The 22,029-nt window shown below is 38.7% G+C and overlaps 1 protein-coding gene across 1 annotated transcript in view; it reads left to right on the forward strand.

Annotated features, from left to right (window-relative positions):
• Positions 1–1,479: 1,479 nt before the first annotated feature.
• LOC119075298 overlaps positions 1,480–22,029 on the forward strand; it is a 128,407-nt gene continuing 107,857 nt past the window's right edge. Inside the window, exon 1 of the mRNA XM_037181709.1 lies at positions 1,480–2,240. Within this exon, the coding sequence (XP_037037604.1) occupies positions 2,042–2,240 (199 nt within the window). The 5' untranslated portion in view covers positions 1,480–2,041. The remainder of the gene's footprint in view (positions 2,241–22,029) is intronic.

Consider the following 22,029-nt stretch of genomic DNA (forward strand, 5'->3'; position numbering starts at 1 on the left):
GGGCCCTAGTACCGGCCTTAGTCCGAGGACCCAATTTTTTTTTTCAACAACATTCTATTCGGCCTTTGATTACCTTCCAAATGAAACAAAAATTACGAAAGACGGATGAAATTTACTCGAGTTATATGTAAAATACACATAGGGCCCTAGTGGCGGCCTTAGGCCAAGGACCCAAATTTAATTTTTTTTTCAACAACATTCTATTTGGCATTCGATTACCATTCCAAATCAAACAAAAATTACGAAAAACGAATGAAATTTACTCGAGTTCTATGTAAAATACACATAGGGCCCTAGTAGCATTTCACTTCTAAGGCCCTAACTCACGGTCCACTCACCCGATCTTTTTTCCTGGATTGGTATTGACAATACCTATCATTTGCTATGTCATTTACATTTCCATCGTTTGTTTTGCCATACATATCACCAAAAGACCTTAAATCACTTAGGTGGCCCTAACTCACGAAGGGCCGACCCGAATATGCCCATTTTCGAACTTAGCCTCACTATTTCGACTATCTTTCAGGAAAAAAAAAATTGAAATCGGATTTGATTTACTCAAGATATCGACGTGACGGACAGACGGACAGATGGACAGACGGACAGACAAAATTTTTATTGCAGATTCGTCATCTATGAACACTTTGCCCTTACCGTCTGCTTCGAATTCCATCAATTACACACGGCATCGTAATCCTATAAGCCCCTTTGTACTTCGTACGGGGCTAAAAATAGTCGAGTTTTGGTTGTGGATCATGAACAGGGTCGAACTGGCTACCTGACAGCCAATTAGGTGATCTTTGAAGCGACTGCTCCTCCCACTATGGCCAGTCCGAATCGGCATACTCTAGTATATTATACACGTACGTCGTTGATCGATGCTCCAAAACGGCTAGATGTTAATCATTTGATCAAACACACATGTATTCGGAAATCAATGCAACATGTTCTTCGCAATATTGACCTACTATTTGCCGACAAAATATAGACTATCTTTAGATACACGCATGGATTTCGATAAATAATGACACAGATTCATTGACTAAAGAAAACTGACCTTAACTTTCATTACATTATTCTTCCTACTCTCGAAAAAATGGTTTTCATTTGCATGTATATATGAAGAAAATAATTTCATTGTTAGCTCGGAAATACCAAAACTCTGCTGACACATACATAAGAAAAAAGAAAGTGATGCTGATGAAGCTGTAATAGTTTTATTTGGGGTTCTACAGAGAAGAGATAAATAAAATTTGGATTTTTTCAATGGTCGAGTGAATGAACATGATTATTCAGATGTGAAGTCTTACACTTCTACCGCTCTACAGAATGAATTTCTCATTGCTGTGTTGAATCGAATGGATATGCGATATTTCGAGAGAGCATTTTACAACAAAGATGATAAAATTAAAGAACATTTAAGTGGGTCAAGTTTGTGATCGGTTTCGTGTAATTGCAGCAGTCAAAGAATTCAGTTGAATTTAGAACGTCGATCCAACGGTGTGGTAAATACGATGTATAGACGAAGACAGTCTAATTTATCAATTCAAATTTTGAATAAATAAATTTTTTTACACGAAACGTTGTAATAGAGTAAACAATAATGGAAAACACCGAACGAGAAGCCGCATTACCACAGAAATTATTCCAATTTCAAAGTGGTTAACGTATTATGTAGTGTACGTGCGAAAATTAATTTTAATTACAAATTTAATTTAAAAAATTATCCGACATATCAACATATAAAACTGGGGGTTTTAATGGTAAATGAACAGTGCACTAATGTCTGTACCAATTAAAATTCAATTCATTTTCGCTGCAAACCACGGATATAATACCCGTATATTGTTTTCCCCTTTAATTGAATTACCTTTGACAGATTAGAAAAAGGGATAAAACATCATTCATTCTGTGTATGCAAAATTTACCAGTGGATATCTACCTATCTACTACACACATCAAATTAGACAACACAAAAGAAAGGACTGTTTGTTAAACGATTTTATGATTACACAATTAGTGTGATTTGATTATTTTTAAAATGTGTCGATGTAAAACATTAATTATTTCGGTGGTGTTCTGTGCCATTTGCTATACAAATATTGTTTTATCCTCACCGAATGCCTGGCCGAAAATGAGGAATTACGACATTTGGGAAACAATAAAGTCACCGAGGCATGAGCGATCTGAAGATATCAACAGTAACTCTGCAAATGTAACTGGTTCACGGGACAGTAGAGGTAAGAAGGTTTCAAAGCCATGCACAAATTGCGCATCATCATCATTATTTTCGCCATCGTCATTAACCTCTATTATCATTTACAATTTGAAAAATGACGATTTTCTGACCCGGAGACGAAAAGTTTAAGCAAAACGCTGTGTAGGCCTACCGCCTCGAGTGACAATTTACATATCTAGTGCATAAAAAAGCATGTAAGTTCCATATTTTTCAAAAAAAAAATAAAAATGGCGCAAATGTAGGCTACAATTTCAGCGACGCATTAATTGCCTTTAAATATTTACAACATTCTACTTCTATTGAATTTGAATCGCTTACCAAATAAATACCACGTGAAAACCTCTCTCATGATGAATTCTTGTCCGACCTACTTCTGAAATATTATTTCGGTGAGATATATGGAAGCTTAATATTCACGCATATATCATTTATGTCTTACAAGCGAAACATATAAACCATGAATATCAATGAGAACCCATCGTATACGCACGCACCCTACATTTTATCTTATTCTTATATCATGTTGCTATTATTATGATCACAATTTATGTGTTACATGTTAAATCGTCTCAAATCACCATAATTGTTGTATTATAGGCATGTGTGTGGAAATGGATTTGGCAATCTTTTATAACATGAAAGGAATAGTCATCTACGCAACAAGGGATAACAAGTTGAAAAGTCCACTTTCTTGTGCTTGATCCGGGGCGAAACCGAGATCAATGAACAGTCACATTGCGCAATATGGGAGGGACTGATCGATTCTTTTCGCGATTTTTTGTCACATATCAGCAGAAACACGAAAAATAAGAAACTCGTCTATCGGGCATTCTCAAAATATTGTCAAAATTAAAAGATTTTACAAAAAGAAAATCTATGAAAATTGCACTTCCCACTCAATTTCACACCCAAATCACATCCACCTTTAACTTAGTCAAATATGGTTTAACAAAGAAAATCGTCGTTAACGTCGCTTAGCGGTTGACTTAAAATATTCGTGAAAGCCACCAAAATGACGAAAAATTTGCAATGGCCAATCATGTAAACAAACACCAATATTGTCGCTTAGTGTGATGTGAGTTGCAGAAGAGATGACCCAGTAGAAATAAAATGACGGAGGTAATCTTAAAAATTACGTTTTATCGGAAACGTTTTAGTTTAAATGAGTGTATGTTTTCGGTGAAATAAATTAGTGCGAAAGCAATCACTTTTGACCGACTTTACGATAACACCTTCAGTTAGGGATGGGTCAGATCCCTCATTACGAAAGCCCGCCCTTCAAATAAACCAAAAATTAAATCACTTTAAGCCATGTAAAATTTTTTTTTTTTCAAATTTTTCAAATTTTTTCAATTTTTAGACCCGTACGAAGTACTGGGGTCTTATAGGTTTACGCATACGTTTGTAACACGTCGAATTGGACTCCCTGAGTAAGGGGAAACCTATTGTGGTTGTACATAGATGCCAAATCAGCGAAAAAAAATGTCCGTCTGTCCGTCTGTCTGCACGATAACTTGAGTAAAACACATCCGATTTCAAAAATTCTTTTTTTTCCCGTTTGGTATTATCAAAAGAGAGGCTAAGTTCGAAGATGAGTGATTTTGGGTCGACCCCTCCCGAGCTGGGGCCCAATAAGTGCTTTACGGTTTTTCGAAGATATCTCCGGACATTTAAACGTTACACTTGTAAGTGATAAGGAATACCGATCGACAAAAAAAGTTTATGGAAATCGGATGACCGACTCGTGAGTTAGACACCTTGGTGTGAACCAGGCACAGGGCGGCAAGCAGTTTTTGCTTGTAGGTCGGCCAAATTTGAACATATTTCGTCTGTTTTAGCTTTATTAGATAGGTATTGACCGTACCAATCAGGGATTTTTTTTTTTGAAATTATGTTCTCCGGAGCGTGAGCTAGGTCTCTTGGAGTGAGCTCTTATCTGGCTACTCGGCCGTACAGTGAACGTGGAGTATTTTGTCAATATCTCGAGTAAATTTTGACCGAATTTCATGAATTTTTTTTTGTTTGAAAGGTATTAACGAATGTAGAGCGTCGGTAAAATTTCAGGTATCCTAACAAAATGGCTGCCGGCGGCCATATTGGATTTTATTAAAAGTGATATATCTTGGGAAAAATGGTACTTAGAGAGTTTCTGTTAACATGGAAATAATTTGTTATGTGTGTGGGGTGTTTCAGACATTCCATATATGGACATATACAGCTATATACAGGCATATAGAGCTATATACAGGCATATAGAGCTATATACAGGCATTTACTAAATCTAATAATGTCTGTGGCTTATAACTAAATATAATTTCGAATGGTGGTCGTCCTGTTACGGTCGATGGTGCGTTGTTATGGTACATTAAAAATTTCTGTATTTTCTGCTGAATCGTCAATCCACTTCCGAGACCTAGTAAAAATTTTAAAAGACATTGTTTAACAGTACGAACAGATCTTTCCGCCTGACCATTCGATGGCGGATGGTATGGTGAAGAATTTATATAAATAATTCCATGCCTCTGACAAAACTTTTTAAACCCATGCGAATTAAAAGGAGGTCCATTATCTGCCACCAGTTTACTGGGTAGACCAAAAACAACAAAAAATTCAATTAACTTTTCTTCGACTTTAAACAACTGTGTACTAGTCATTAATTTAACATCACAATACTTAGAAAAAGCATCGCTAATCACTAATAAATCTTTACCGGCATGCTTGGCAAAATCTATGTGTATTCTCTCAAACGGAAATTCAGTTGGCTTCCAAGTCGAAGTAGTAACTGTTTTACCAACTGATTGCATTTTCTGACAAGGAAGACACTCATTCACAAGACGTTCTATGTCTTTATCTATCAGTGGCCACCACACATACTTTCTAGCCATCATTTTCATTCGAACAATTCCTGTATGACATTCGTGTAAGGTTTCTAACATAACTTTTCTAAAATTCTCAGGTATTATCACTCTGTTTAAATAATAGACACAATTTGACTCTGTAGACAGACTGTTTCTTTTTAAAAAATACGGATACAATTCCGGTCTGACTTTAAAAGGCCATCCCGATAACACATAATTGTAAACTTTAGACAAAATTGAATCTTTTTGAGTACCTTCCTCAATGTCTTTTGACTCTATCGGGATGTCTTCTCCAAAATTAATAAAATTTATTTTATCGACTTCCACCTCCGTTCCATCTAAAGGCAATCGTGACAATGCATCTACATGTCCCATTTTACTGCCACTTCGATGTTTAATTTCATAATCGTACATCGAAAGATAAATAGCCCACCTTTGCAATCTTGCAGCAGCAACAGGTGAAATTCCCTTACTAGGGTTAAATAAATCTCTTAAACTCTGAGCGTCTGACATTATCGTAATTTTTTTCCCATAAATATACTTGTAGAATTTCCTTAAAGCAAAAATTATAGCTAACGCCTCTCTTTGTGGTTGTGAATAATTTTGCTCAGCTGGAGAAAGAGTGCTTGATGCAAATAATACTGGTTTTTCTACCCCATTGACAATGTGAGACAGTATAGCACCTACTCCATATGGACTAGCATCAGCTGAGACTACCATTTCTTTCTCTGGGTCATATAACTCTAGGACTTGATTACTAATGAGAAGCTGTTTACTTCTTTCAAAGCTCTTCTGACAACTCTCTGACCAATCAAATTTTGAATCACTTTGCAATAATTTATATAACTCATGTATCTCACTAGACAAATTAGGAACAAACCTACAATAATAATTTAATAGACCAAGATATGACTGAAGCTGAGATACATTTTTCGGAATTGGAGCCTCAACAATAGCTCTGACTTTTTCCGGATTGGGATAAATATTATTACCCTCTAACACATGGCCTAGGTATTCGACTTTAGTTCTAAAGAACTTACATTTACTAAGATTTATCCGGACATTGTATTTCTCCAACCTGGACAATACTTCGAATAATCGACTTTTACATTCCTCAATAGTTTTACCACCAATTATGATATCATCAATAAAACTTTTGACTTTTTCTAAAGCAATCAAAATCTGATCCATAACTGACTGAAAATCCATCTGTGAAATGTTTATTTATATGTAAATATAGCGGTATATAGCTGTTTAAATAGGAATTTATGAAATTTGACTTCGTACGGGCTGTCTATATTGCCTCCGGCAATTTATTTGTGTATGATAACAAGAAAAACACTGGGTAATGTAAGTGAAAATTACCTAACATCTAATATAGGTTTTCAGTAGAGAATGAAGTAAAAGAAATGAAGAGTTTCACAGTAAAGGCTTTTGATACGAATAGGTGTTTCGTACGGGTCTTTTGGTACGGGTTTTTAAAATTTTTTAAATTTTTCAAATTTTTCAAATTTTTTAAATTTTTCAAATTTTTTAAATTTTTCAAATTTTTTAAATTTTTCAAATATTTTCAAATTTTTAAAATTTTTAAAATTTTTACAATTTTTTAAGTTTTTAAAATTTTTAAAATTTTTCAATCTACTAATTCTTCCAAAAGAACTGATATCAGTCAAAAACAATCGAAAGAGTAAAAGTGACGCAAGTCCCTGTGTATACTTCCAAAACAACTGATATCGCTGGAGGTGACGCATTCTGCGCTTGTACGCAAAATTTGACCAAAGAAATTCTAGAAACAAAATTTTACCAAAACAAGGCATCAGAACAGTCGGAGCGTTTGCTGCGACTTAGCCCCGTACGACCCGTAATCCTATTTCGTCCGTAACCATATTACGTCCGTAGCCGTAATACGCCCGCAACCCTAATACGTCTACAACCCTCTAATGCGTCTGTTACCAAAATGCAAGTCAAGTTGGGCATAGTAAAATTTACTGAAAGTGTTCATTTTTAAAATTGCGCATAGCGCAATTACGAAAGCCTGTACGAAGTACCTCTCAAATAAAACCAACAATTTACGACATTGTTTTAGAAACCCAAAATTTTTTGTCAACTTTCTATTGGGTATTCAATTATCTCTCAAATGAAACAAAAACTAGCAAAATCGGATGAGATTTACTCGCTTTATGTGCAAAAAACACTTAGGACCGAGTAGCGGCCTTAGTCCAAGGGCCCAAATTTGAAACTTTTTTCGCCACGTTCTTTACGGTATTCAATGACCTTCCATAAAAAACTAAATCTAGCAAAATCGGATGAGATTTACTCGATTTATGTGCAAAAAACACTTAGGGCCGAGTAGCGGCCTTAGTCCAAGGGCCCAAATTTGAATTTTTTTTGCCATCATTCTATTCGGCATTCAATTATCTATCAAATGAAACAAAAGCTAGCAAAATCGGATGAGATTTATTCGATTTATGTGCAAAAAATACTTAGGGCCGAGTACCGGCCTTAGTCCAAGGGGCCAAATTTGAAAGTTTTTTCGACACGTTCTTTTCGGTATTCAATTACCTTCCATAAAAAACTAAATCTAGCAAAATCGGATGAGATTTACTCGATTTATGTGCAAAAAACACTTAGGGCCGAGTAGCGGCCTTAGTCCAAGAGCCCAAATTTGAAACTTTTTTGCCATCATTCTATTCGGCATTCAATTATCTCTCAAATGAAACAAAAACTAGCAAAATCGAATGAGATTTACTCGATTTATGTGCAAAAAACACTTAGGGCCGAGTAGCGGCCTTAGTCCAAGGGCCCAAATTTGAAACTTTTTTCGCCACGTTATTTTCGGTATTCAATTACCTTCCATAAAAAACTAAATCTGGCAAAATCGGATGAGATTTACTCGATTTATGTGCAAAAAACACTTAGGGCCGAGTAACGACTTTTGAGCCCTCCCAACGAGCCCGCGTTGCATCTTACCCAAAAACAATGTTCAGCAACTTTGTTCTACTCGTCAATACCTTTCATTTGATATATCACAAGCAGCTATTGCGTGCGTATTTCGGTAGATATTGTCGAATTACTGAGAAACACCTATAGGGCCCTAGCTCTGGAAGGGCCGACCCTACCATGCCCATTTTCGAACTTGACCTTACTTTTGTCGATACCAATCGGGGAAAAAAAGAATTTTGAAAAAACGTTGAGATTTGCTCAAGCTAGAGGGGTCACGGACGGACGGACGAACCGACGGACGGACGGACGGACGGACATTTTTAGCCCCGTACGAAGTACTGGGGGCTTATAAGATTAATATGCCGTTTGTAACACGTCGAATTGGAAGCAGACAGTAAGGGCATAGCATTTGGTTATGTTCATAGATGACGAATCCGCAGTAAAAAAAATGTCCGTCCGTCCGTCCGTCCGTCCGTGACCCCTCTAGCTAGAGTAAATCACAACCTTTTTTCAAAATTCTTTTTTTCCCCGATTGGTATCGACAAAAGTAAGGTCAAGTTCGAAAATGGGCATGGTAGGGTCGGCCCCTCCAGAGCTAGGGCCCTATAGGTGTTTTTCAGTCTTTCGACGATATCTACCGAAATACGCACGCAATAGCTGCTTGTGATATATCAAATGAAAGGTATTGACGAGTAGAACAAAGTTGCTGAACATTGTTTTTGGGTAAGATGCCACGTGGGCTTGTTGGGAGGGCTCAAAGGTCGTTCCTCGGCCCTAAGTGTTTTTTGCACATAAATCGAGTAAATCTCATCCGCTTTTGCTAGTTTTAGTTTTTTATGGAAGGTAATTGAATACCGAAAAGAACGTGACGAAAAAATTTTTAAATTAGGGCCCTTGGACTAGGGCCGCTACTCGGCCCTAAGTGTTTTTTGCACATAAATCGAGTAAATCTCATCCGATTTTGCTAGTTTTTGTTTCATTTGAGAGATAATTGAATGCCGAATAGAATGATGGCAAAAAAAGTTTCAAATTTGGGCCCTTGCACTAAGGCCGCTACTCGGCCCTAAGTGTTTTTTGCACATAAATCGAGTAAATCTCATCCGATTTTGCTAGTTTTTATTTCATTTGAGAGATAATTGAATGCCGAATAGAATGATGGCAAAAAAAGTTTCAAATTTGGGCCCTTGCACTAAGGCCGCTACTCGGCCCTAAGTGCTTTTTGCACATAAATCGAGTAAATCTCAACCGATTTTGCTAGTTTTTGTTTCATTTGAGAGGTAATTGAATACCCAATGGAAAGTTGGCAAAAAATTTTGGGTTTCTAAAATAATGTCGTAAATTGTTGGTTTTATTTGAAAGGTACTTCGTACGGGCTTTCGTAATTGCGCTATGCGCAATTTTAAAAATGAACAGTTTGAGTAAATTTGACAATGCCCAACTGGACTTGCATTTTGGAAACAGACGCATTAGAGGGTTGTAGACGTATTAGGGTTCCGGGCTTATTAGGGCTACGGACGTATTATGGTTGCGGACGAAATAGGATTACGGGTTGTACGGGGCTAAGTCGCAGCAAACGCTCCGACTGTTCTGATGCCTTGTTTTTATTGCGGATTCGTTATCTATGAACATAACCAAATGCTTTGCCCTTACTGTCTGCTTCCAATTCGACGTGTTACAAACGGCATATTAATCTTATAAGCCCCCAGTACTTCGTACTTCGTACTATTAGTCCAAATTTGAAACTTTTTTGCCACGTTATTTTCGGTATTCAACCTTCCACAAAAAACTAAATCTAGCAAAATCGGATCAGATTTACTCGATTTATGTGCAAAAAACACTTAGAGCCGAGTAGCGGCCTTAGTCCAAGGGCCCAAATTTGAAACTTTTTTCGACACGTTCTTTTCGGTATTCAGTTACCTTCCATAAAAAACTAAATCTAGCAAAATCGGATGAGATTTACTCGATTTATGTGCAAAAAACACTTAGGGCCGAGTAGCGGCCTTAGTCCAAGGGCCCAAATTTGAAACTTTTTTCGACACGTTCTTTTCGGTATTCAGTTACCTTCCATAAAAAACTAAATCTAGCAAAATCGGATGAGATTTACTCGATTTATGTGCAAAAAACCCTTAGGGCCGAGTAGCGGCCTTAGTCCAAGGGCCCAAATTTGAAACTTTTTTCGACACGTTCTTTTCGGTATTCAGTTACCTTCCATAAAAAACTAAATCTAGCAAAATCGGATGAGATTTACTCGATTTATGTGCAAAAACCCTTAGGGCCGAGTAGCGGCCTTAGTCCAAGGGCCCAAATTTGAAACTTTTTTCGACACGTTCTTTTCGGTATTCAGTTACCTTCCATAAAAAACTAAATCTAGCAAAACCGGATGAGATTTACTCGATTTATTTGCAAAAAACACTTAGGGCCGAGTAGCGGCCTTAGTCCAAGGGCCCAAATTTGAAACTTTTTTCGACACGTTCTTTTCGGTATTCAGTTACCTTCCATAAAAAACTAAATCTAGCAAAATCGGATGAGATTTACTCGATTTATGTGCAAAAAACACTTAGGGCCGAGTAGCGGCCTTAGTCCAAGGGCCCAAATTTGAAACTTTTTTCGACACGTTCTTTTCGGTATTCAGTTACCTTCCATAAAAAACTAAATCTAGCAAAATCGGATGAGATTTACTCGATTTATGTGCAAAAAACACTTAGGGCCGAGTAGCGGCCTTAGTCCAAGGGCCCAAATTTGAAACTTTTTTCGACACGTTCTTTTCGGTATTCAGTTACCTTCCATAAAAAACTAAATCTAGCAAAATCGGATGAGATTTACTCGATTTATGTGCAAAAAACACTTAAGGCCGAGTAGCGGCCTTAGTCCAAGGGCCCAAATTTGAAACTTTTTTCGACACGTTCTTTTCGGTATTCAGTTGCCTTCCATAAAAAACTAAATCTAGCAAAATCGGATGAGATTTACTCGATTTATGTGCAAAAAACACTTAGGGCCGAGTAACTGAAGAATTATCCAGTCCAGTATCAGTGGAAATTCAGAGTAAAGCAAAAATAGCGACTGTTATATAAGAAACGTATAATTCGAATGAAGTAAAATATTTAATACAAGATTGAATTGCCAACTAGATTCGTGTAGATCAAATTGATTTCCAACACCACCTCTCAATTTGATAGTCCCAATCTCTCCCGTAACTTGACAAACTGCTTCGGTGGTAATGGCTTCGTCATGATATCGGCCAATTGATCTTCGGACGGTACATATTCAATTCGTGTGTCTCCATCCAACAATGTCTGACGAATGAAATGGTATTTCGTATCTACATGTTTCATTCGCTTGTTATCCTTCGGTGTGTCAGCAATTCGAATGCACGATTGATTATCTTCATACAGTGTAGTGGGCTCATCACATTCGACTCGAATCTCTTTGAGTAATTTTCGAAGCCAGATTGCCTCACACGCACATTCGGTCAACGCAATATATTCTGCTTCGGTTGATGATAAACTTACAGTGGTTTGCTTTCGTGAAGACCAGGAAACAACATTTCCAAACACTTGGAAAACGTAGCCAGATATTGATTTTCGGTCAAAGGGATCGTTCGCCCAATCAGCGTCAGCATATCCGGTTAACGGTTCAGCATTTTCATTACGCTTGTAGACCAATTGCAAATTCAATGTACCCTTGATGTACTTCTCGTTTCGCATACATGAAATGTTCCTGATTGTAATTTCCTTGATATCGACTGAAGAAATTTGCTGATTATGCCAAGTCTGGCCGGACAGACAATGAAACGTACATCAGGCAACCAATCAACTCACGATACGGCAAATCATTGTCAACATTTCCGGTTTTCCCCAATTTCAATCCAACTTCCATTGGCGTCACCACCGGTTTGCAATCACCACTTCGTTGAGCGACATACACGACTTTGTCTTTATACAGGATGTAGGCTGCTCCATTTTTGAAATGTATTTCCATGCCAGCTTTCTCCATTTTTCCGATGGAAATCAAATTGCAGCACAAATCCTCCATGTACAGTACGTCCCTCAGACAGCACTTTCTTTCACCGTTTCCGTTCGCCAAGATGCCATTGATATCTCCACTAGTGTTAGAAGTAATTGATGCACCTTTCTTAGCACTTCGTACTTTTTCTTCAGAAATCTTTCGCACATTGACCATCAACGAAACATCGTTCACCATATGACTCGTCGCAGCTGAATCCAAAAAAAATTTTACAATTCGACGCCGACGCTGCAAAGCACTGGAAACGCTAATTAACGCTTTCTGGTCTGCGATTGGTTTAGACCATTTCTCAAACATTCCAAATGCTATTCCAATCTCATCATCATCACTGTCATCGGAAAATTTGGAAGCCACATTTGCATTCTTCTCTGATTTTGATTTGTCCGGCGTTGACGGTGATTTCTTATCAAATTTCACTTTGCATTGCGACCATTTATGACCAGGTTTCTGGCAGCGATAGCATTTGAACTTGAAATTGGATTCACTCGCACTCATCGCAACTGAAGGATTTGATTTGCTAGTAATTGAACCTTCGCATTGTTTTCGTTTCGTGAATTCATCTAGCAGACGGCCCTTTACAAAACTGATGGTCAGTTTATCCGGATCCAACGTTTCCAACGCCGTGACCAAATTGTTGTAAGACTTCGGCAACGATAACAATAGGTGACAAATAATGTCTAAGTCCTCCAACTTAGCCCCAATCGCTTTTAACTCACGTACCGTTTTGTCGAAGACTAGAAAATGCTCGTTCATTTCATCGCTTTCTTCGTACTTCAAAGTGATCAGCTTCTTTCGTAGATACAACTGTCCAGCTACACTTTTTCGCTCGTAGACTGCCTTCAGTGCATCATACATTTCCTTGGCTCGCTTTTTATCTTGAACATATTCCAAGTGTGTGTCCGCGATACATTGAACCAGAATTGCCTTGCATTTCTTTTCTTCCTTCACACATTTGAGTTCGTCTTCGTCATCAATTGCTTGATGCATAAGCTCAGCCAAGTCATGCTCGATATAATCAGTCAGATTCTTTTCATCCAACAACACATTCACCCGAAACTTCCAGCTGTTCCAATTGGTCCCATCAAATTGGACGAATTTTCGGTATATGTTTTCTTCTGCCATTTTAATTTACTCAACTCGTTCTCTGGGCCCACAACCTGAAGAATTATCCAGTCCAGTGTCAGTGGAAATTCAGAGTAAAGCAAAAATAGCGACTGTTATATAAGAAACGTATAATTCGAATGAAGTAAAATATTTAATACAAGATTGAATTGCCAACTAGATTCGTGTAGATCAAATTGATTTCCAACAGTAACGACCTTTGAGCCCTCCCGACAAGCTCGCGTTGCATCTTACCCAAAAACAATGTTCAGCAACTTTGTTCTACTCGTCAATACCTTTCATTTGATATATCACAAGCAGCTATTGCGTGCGTATTTCGGTAGATATCGTCGAAAGACTGAAAAACACCTATAGGGCCCTAGCTCTGGAGGGGCCGACCCTACCATGCCCATTTTCGAACTTGACCTTACTTTTGTCGATACCAATCGGGGAAAAAAAGAATTTTGAAAAAAGGTTGTGGTTTACTCTAGCTAGAGGGGTCACGGACGGACGGACGGAATTTTTGAATTTTTTTTGCCATCATTCTATTCGGCATTCAATTATCTATCAAATGAAACAAAAGCTAGCAAAATCGGATGAGATTTATTCGATTTATGTGCAAAAAATATTTAGGGCCGAGTACCGGCCTTAGTCCAAGGGGCCAAATTTGAAAGTTTTTTCGACACGTTCTTTTCGGTATTCAATTACCTTCCATAAAAAACTAAATCTAGCAAAATCGGATGAGATTTACTCGATTTATGTGCAAAAAACACTTAGGGCCGAGTAGCGGCCTTAGTCCAAGAGCCCAAATTTGAAACTTTTTTGCCATCATTCTATTCGGCATTCAATTATCTCTCAAATGAAACAAAAACTAGCAAAATCGAATGAGATTTACTCGATTTATGTACAAAAAACACTTAGGGCCGAGTAGCGGCCTTAGTCCAAGGGCCCAAATTTGAAACTTTTTTCGCCACGTTATTTTCGGATTAGACGAATGTAGAGTAGACTCAAGGTACTCCAACACAATTCGATATGTGTACAAAAATGCTACTTCATGTATAAAACTTCATAAGAGCACGGAGAAATTCAGAATTGGCCGAGGTGTAAGGCAGGGTGACACCATTTCACCGAAATTATTCACGGCGATTCTGCAGAGTATTTTTAGGAAGTTAAACTGGAGTAAAATGGGATTAAAGATAAATGGAGAGTACCTGAGCAATCTCCGCTTCGCTGATGACATTGTACCGATAGCAGCGAATCTAGGTCAGGCTCAGCTTATGCTACAACAGTTAAGTGAAGAGGCGAGCAAAGTTGGCCTCAAGATGAACTTATCGAAAACAAAAGTCATGACCAACATCGGGGACGATAGAGAAATCAAAATTGGTGACACTGTCATTGAACGAGTCGACAGCTATGTATATCTAGGACATAAACTGAAGTTAGGTCTGGACAACCAAACTGCAGAAATAAGACGTAGGATTGGTCTTGCATGGGCAGCGTTCGGAAAACTCAGACTAATTTTCAAAAGCAAAATGAATAATAGTCTGAAACGCAAAGTTTTCGACACTTGTGTCCTTCCAGTGCTCACTTATGGAGCGGAAACGTTAACTTTAACAAAAGCATCCGAAGATAAATTGAGAGTGACACAAAGAGCCATGGAACGGAGTATGCTTGGAATAACACTCAGAGACAGAATGACGAATCAATGGATTCGACAACAAACCAGGGTCGTTGATGTCATGGAAAGAATAGCATCTCTGAAATGGAGCTGGGCGGGACATATTGCAAGAAGGACAGACGAACGTTGGACCAAAAAGATCATGAACTGGCGACCATATAAAAGACGAGCTATAGGTAGACCACCAGAGAGATGGACAAACGGAATTAAGAATATTGCAGGTACAAACTGGCAGCAAATGGCAATGGATCGTTCGAAATGGAAAGAAGTTGGAGAGGCCTACATCCAGCAGTGGATAGAAACAGGCTGAAAAAGAAGAAGAAGAAGAAGAGTTATTTTCGGTATTCAATTACCTTCCATAAAAAACTAAATCTGGCAAAATCGGATGAGATTTACTCGATTTATGTGCAAAAAACACTTAGGGCCGAGTAACGACTTTTGAGCCCTCCCAACGAGCCCGCGTTGCATCTTACCCAAAAACAATGTTCAGCAACTTTGTTCTACTCGTCAATACCTTTCATTTGATATATCACAAGCAGCTATTGCGTGCGTATTTCGGTAGATATTGTCGAATTACTGAGAAACACCTATAGGGCCCTAGCTCTGGAAGGGCCGACCCTACCATGCCCATTTTCGAACTTGACCTTACTTTTGTCGATACCAATCGGGGAAAAAAAGAATTTTGAAAAAACGTTGAGATTTGCTCAAGCTAGAGGGGTCACGGACGGACGGACGAACGGACGGACGGACGGACATTTTTAGCCCCGTACGAAGTACTGGGGGCTTATAAGATTAATATGCCGTTTGTAACACGTCGAATTGGAAGCAGACAGTAAGGGCATAGCATTTGGTTATGTTCATAGATGACGAATCCGCAGTAAAAAAAATGTCCGTCCGTCCGTCCGTCCGTCCGTTCGTGACCCCTCTAGCTAGAGTAAATCACAACCTTTTTTCAAAATTCTTTTTTTCCCCGATTGGTATCGACAAAAGTAAGGTCAAGTTCGAAAATGGGCATGGTAGGGTCGGCCCCTCCAGAGCTAGGGCCCTATAGGTGTTTTTCAGTCTTTCGACGATATCTACCGAAATACGCACGCAATAGCTGCTTGTGATATATCAAATGAAAGGTATTGACGAGTAGAACAAAGTTGCTGAACATTGTTTTTTGGGTAAGATGCCACGTGGGCTTGTTGGGAGGGCTCAAAGGTCGTTCCTCGGCCCTAAGTGTTTTTTGCACATAAATCGAGTAAATCTCATCCGCTTTTGCTAGTTTTAGTTTTTTATGGAAGGTAATTGAATACCGAAAAGAACGTGACGAAAAAAATTTTAAATTAGGGCCCTTGGACTAGGGCCGCTACTCGGCCCTAAGTGTTTTTTGCACATAAATCGAGTAAATCTCATCCGATTTTGCTAGTTTTTGTTTCATTTGAGAGATAATTGAATGCCGAATAGAATGATGGCAAAAAAAGTTTCAAATTTGGGCCCTTGCACTAAGGCCGCTACTCGGCCCTAAGTGTTTTTTGCACATAAATCGAGTAAATCTCATCCGATTTTGCTAGTTTTTATTTCATTTGAGAGATAATTGAATGCCGAATAGAATGATGGCAAAAAAAGTTTCAAATTTGGGCCCTTGCACTAAGGCCGCTACTCGGCCCTAAGTGCTTTTTGCACATAAATCGAGTAAATCTCAACCGATTTTGCTAGTTTTTGTTTCATTTGAGAGGTAATTGAATACCCAATGGAAAGTTGGCAAAAAATTTTGGGTTTCTAAAATAATGTCGTAAATTGTTGGTTTTATTTGAAAGGTACTTCGTACGGGCTTTCGTAATTGCGCTATGCGCAATTTTAAAAATGAACAGTTTGAGTAAATTTGACAATGCCCAACTGGACTTGCATTTTGGAAACAGACGCATTAGAGGGTTGTAGACGTATTAGGGTTCCGGGCTTATTAGGGCTACGGACGTATTATGGTTGCGGACGAAATAGGATTACGGGTTGTACGGGGCTAAGTCGCAGCAAACGCTCCGACTGTTCTGATGCCTTGTTTTTATTGCGGATTCGTTATCTATGAACATAACCAAATGCTTTGCCCTTACTGTCTGCTGCGACGTGTTACAAACGGCATATTAATCTTATAAGCCCCCAGTACTTCGTACGGGGCTAAAAATTTTGCGTCACAAGTGACAGATGTTGAGGAAAGTACTTTTAAGAAATTTTTAGCCCCGTACGAAGTACTGGGGGCTTATAAGATTAATATGCCGTTTGTAACATGTCGAATTGGAAGCAGCCAGTAAGGGCAAAGCATTTGGTTATGTTCATAGATGACAAATCCGCAATAAAAACAAGGCATCAGAACAGTCGGAGCGTTTGCTGCGACTTAGCCCCGTACGACCCGTAATCCTATTTCGTCCGTAACCATAATACGTCCGTAGCCGTAATACGCCCGGAACCCTAATACGTCTACAACCCTCTAATGCATCTGTTACCAAAATGCAAGTCAAGTTGGGCATGGTCAAATTTACTGAAAGTGTTCATTTTTAAAATTGCGCATAGCGCAATTACGAAAGCCCGTACGAAGTACCTCTCAAATAAAACCAACAATTTACGACATTATTTTAGAAACCCAAAATTTTTTGCCAACTTTCTATTGGGTATTCAATTATCTCTCAAATGAATCAAAAACTAGCAAAATCGGATGAGATTTACTCGATTTATGTGCAAAAAACACTTAGGGCCGAGTGGCGGCCTTAGTCCAAGGGCCCAAATTTGAAACTTTTTTGCCACGTTATTTTCGGTATTCAACCTTCCACAAACAAGGCATCAGAACAGTCGGAGCGTTTGCTGCGACTTAGCCCCGTACGACCTGTAATCCTATTTCGTCCGTAACCATAATACGAACGTAGCCGTAATACGCCCGGACCCCTAATACGTCTACAACCCTCTAATGCGTCTGTTACCAAAATGCAAGTCAAGTTGGGCATGCTCAAATTTACTGAAAGTGTTCATTTTTAAAATTGCGCATAGCGCAATTACGAAAGCCCGTACGAAGTACCTCTCAAATAAAACCAACAATTTACGACATTATTTTAGAAACCCAAAATTTTTTGCCAACTTTCCATTGGGTATTCAATTATTCAAACGAAGCCATAACGAATTATACATTGCCACATATAATGCCAGAACATTGTCGTCAAGACAAAAAATGCAAGAAATGGAAGAAGAGCTAGAAAAGATAAAATGGGATGTTGTGGGAGTGAGCGAAGTGAGAAAACCTGGAGAGGAATGCCTGAAATTACAATCAGGGCATACATTCTTCTACCGAGGAAGTGACAGTCAGATGCTGATGCACGGTGTCGGATTGTTCATAAACAAGCGGTGGTCGGATCGCATAATTCACACGAAAAGCATATCCGATCGAGTGATATACGTAAGCCTGAAGATAAATAACAGATACAGTGTCAAATTAATTCAGGTTTACGCACCCACGTCCACTCATGATGACGAAGAAGTAGAAAGATTCTATGAAGATGTCGAGAAAGCTCTGGACGAAAACCCTTCACATTACCAATATCTAATCGGTGATTTCAATGCGAAGCTGGGAAAACGAGAAGAAGACTCCGAAGTTTCTGTTGGTAGTTTTAGCAACGACCAAAGAAATGAGCGTGGAAATACTTTACTCAACTTCTTACAGCAACACAATTTGTACGCAATGAATTCATTTTTTGCAGGAAAGCCTCAACGGAAATGGACTTGGGCTAGTGCAGATGGTGTAACGAAAAATGAGATCGATTACATCATAACTGGCTGTAAGTCAACCGTTAAGAACGTTACGGTCCTAAACAATTTTTCAACCGGTAGTGATCACCGAATGGTTCGTGCAAGAGTCACGTTAAATACCAGATTTCAAAGATCACAACTAGTTCAGAAAAGTGAAAGGATTGACGTACAACGGCTTTACACACAAAATGAAGAATTTGCTACGAAAATGACTGCCGAATTAGATAACGTCAACAATCAATGTGAAACATTGGACGAATTGAATACCAAAATCGTCGATACAATAATGGGTTTCATGAAATCCAAATGCAAATCCGTCCAAGGGAAAGAATCAAAACTCAGCAGAGAAACATTAGACCTGATCGCAAGCAGAGCAGAGTTGGTAAAAAACGGAGGACGAGATTCGGTGGAATACCGGAACCTGTCTAAAAGTATCAACAGAGCAAGGAGATCAGATGAAAGAAAATATAATGTCCAATTGGCTCGAAACATAATTGAAGCTAACTGCAATATGAAAGTCCTACGGAGAAAAATGACAAACGCCAAAAAAGAAATCTTCAAATTACGAGACAAAACAGGAACGATCCAAACGGATCGAAATGCGATATTAAACATTGCAACAGAATTTTATGAGAATTTGTTTTCTTCAGCAAGACAGAGCCCAACGGAAGAAACCGAAGATAGACCAATAATAAGAAACGTGGGATCGGAGGATATGCCCGACATAACTGTTGATGAAGTCAAAGCTGCAGTAGCCGAGATGAAAAACAAAAAGTCTCCCGGAGAAGATGGTGTTCCAGTGGAAGCCATTAAACTGGGTGGAGACTCATTATTAAAGGCAATCACGGCTTTGTTTAATCGATGTCTCCAATGGGAAGAAGTACCAGAAGCCTGGGAAAATGCGGTAATTACATTGCTGCATAAAAAAGGAGACATAACAAAGCTGGAAAATTACCGACCCATAAGCCTATTGTCAACACTCTACAAGTTGTTTATGAAAATCATTACGAAGAGGAACACTAACAAGTTCGACTTCTACCAACCTGTTGAACAAGCTGCTTTCAGATCTGGTTTCAGCACAAACGACAATTTGCAGGTGATGAGAACGCTTATTGAGAAGTGTCGTGAATACAACATCGACATAGTCTTGCTATTCATAGACTTCGAAAAAGCTTTCGATTCAGTGGAAACATGGTCGATATTGGACGCATTAGACGAATGTAGAGTAGACTCAAGGTACTCCAACACAATTCGATATGTGTACAAAAATGCTACTTCATGTATAAAACTTCATAAGAGCACGGAGAAATTCAGAATTGGCCGAGGTGTAAGGCAGGGTGACACCATTTCACCGAAATTATTCACGGCGATTCTGCAGAGTATTTTTAGGAAGTTAAACTGGAGTAAAATGGGAATAAAGATAAATGGAGAGTACCTGAGCAATCTCCGCTTCGCTGATGACATTGTACCGATAGCAGCGAATCTAGGTCAGGCTCAGCTTATGCTACAACAGTTAAGTGAAGAGGCGAGCAAAGTTGGCCTCAAGATGAACTTATCGAAAACAAAAGTCATGACCAACATCGGGGACGATAGAGAAATCAAAATTGGTGACACTGTCATTGAACGAGTCGATAGCTATGTATATCTAGGACATAAACTGAAGTTAGGTCTCGACAACCAGACTGCAGAAATAAGACGTAGGATTGGTCTTGCATGGGCAGCGTTCGGAAAACTCAGACTAATTTTCAAAAGCAAAATGAATAATAGTCTGAAACGCAAAGTTTTCGACACTTGTGTCCTTCCAGTGCTCACCTATGGAGCGGAAACGTTAACTTTAACAAAAGCATCCGAAGATAAATTGAGAGTGACACAAAGAGCCATGGAACGGAGTATGCTCGGAATAAGACTCAGAGACAGAATGACGAATCAATGGATTCGACAACAAACCAGGGTCGTTGATGTCATGGAAAGAATAGCATCTCTGAAATGGAGCTGGGCGGGACATATTGCAAGAAGGACAGACGAACGTTGGACCAAAAAGATCATGAACTGGCGACCATATAAAAGACGAGCTATAGGTAGACCACCAGAGAGATGGACAAACGGAATTAAGAATATTGCAGGTACAAACTGGCAGCAAATGGCAATGGATCGTACGAAATGGAAAGAAGTTGGAGAGGCCTACATCCAGCAGTGGATAGAAACAGGCTGAAAACGAACGAACGATTCAATTACCTCTCAAATAAAACAAAAATTAGCAAACTCGGATGATATTTACTCGATTTATGTGCAAAAAACACTTAGGGCCGAGTAGCGGCCTTAGACCAAGGGCCCAAATTTAAAACTTTTTTTCCACCATTCTATTCGGCATTCAATTATCTCTCAAATGAAACAAAAACTAGCAAAATCGGTTGAGATTTTCTCAATTTATGTGCAAAAAACACTTAGGGCCGAGTAGCGGCCTTAGTCCAAGGACCCAAATTTAAAACTTTTTTTGCTATAATTCTATTCGGCATTCCATTATCTCTCAAATGAAACAAAAACTAGCAAAATCGGATGAGATTTACTCGATTTATGTGCAAAAAACACTTAGGGCCGAGTAGCGGCCTTAGTCCAAGGGACCAAATTTGAAACTTTTTTCGCCATCATTCTATTCGGCATTCAATTATCTCTCAAATGAAACAAAAACTAGAAAAATCGGATGAGATTTACTCGATTTATGTGCAAAAAACACTTAGGGCCGAGTAGCGGCCTTAGTCCAAGAGAGCAAATTTGAAACGTTTTTCGCCACGTTCTTTTCAGTATTCAATTACCTTCCACAAAAAGCTAAATATAGCAAAATCGGATGAGATTTACTCGATTTATGTTCAAAAAACACTTAGGGCCGAGTAGCGGCCTTAGTCCAAGGGCCCAAATTTGAAACTTTTCTCGCCACGTTCTTTTCGGTATTCAATTACCTTCCATAAAAAACTAAATCTAGCAAAATCGGATGAGATTTACTCGATTTATGTGCAAAAAACACTTAGGGCCGAGTAGCGGCCTTAGTCTAAGGGCCCAAATTTGAAACTTTTTTCGCCACGTTCTTTTCGGTATTCAATTACCTTCCATAAAAAACTAAATCTAGCAAAATCGGATGAGATTTACTCGATTTATGTGCAAAAAACACTTAGGGCCGAGTAGCGGCCTTAGTCTAAGGGCCCAAATTTGAAACTTTTTTCGCCACGTTCTTTTCGGTATTCAATTACCTTCCATAAAAAACTAAATCTAGCAAAATCGGATGAGATTTACTCGATCTATGTGCAAAAAACACTTAGGGCCGAGTAACGACCTTTGAGCCCTCGCAACAAGCCCGGGTTGCATCCTACCCAAAAACAATGTTCAGCAACTTTGTTCTACTCGTCAATACCTTTCAT

The sequence above is a fragment of the Bradysia coprophila genome, unplaced genomic scaffold, assembly GCF_014529535.1.
Source record: "Bradysia coprophila strain Holo2 unplaced genomic scaffold, BU_Bcop_v1 contig_197, whole genome shotgun sequence".
Classification (NCBI taxonomy): Eukaryota; Metazoa; Arthropoda; class Insecta; order Diptera; family Sciaridae; genus Bradysia; species Bradysia coprophila.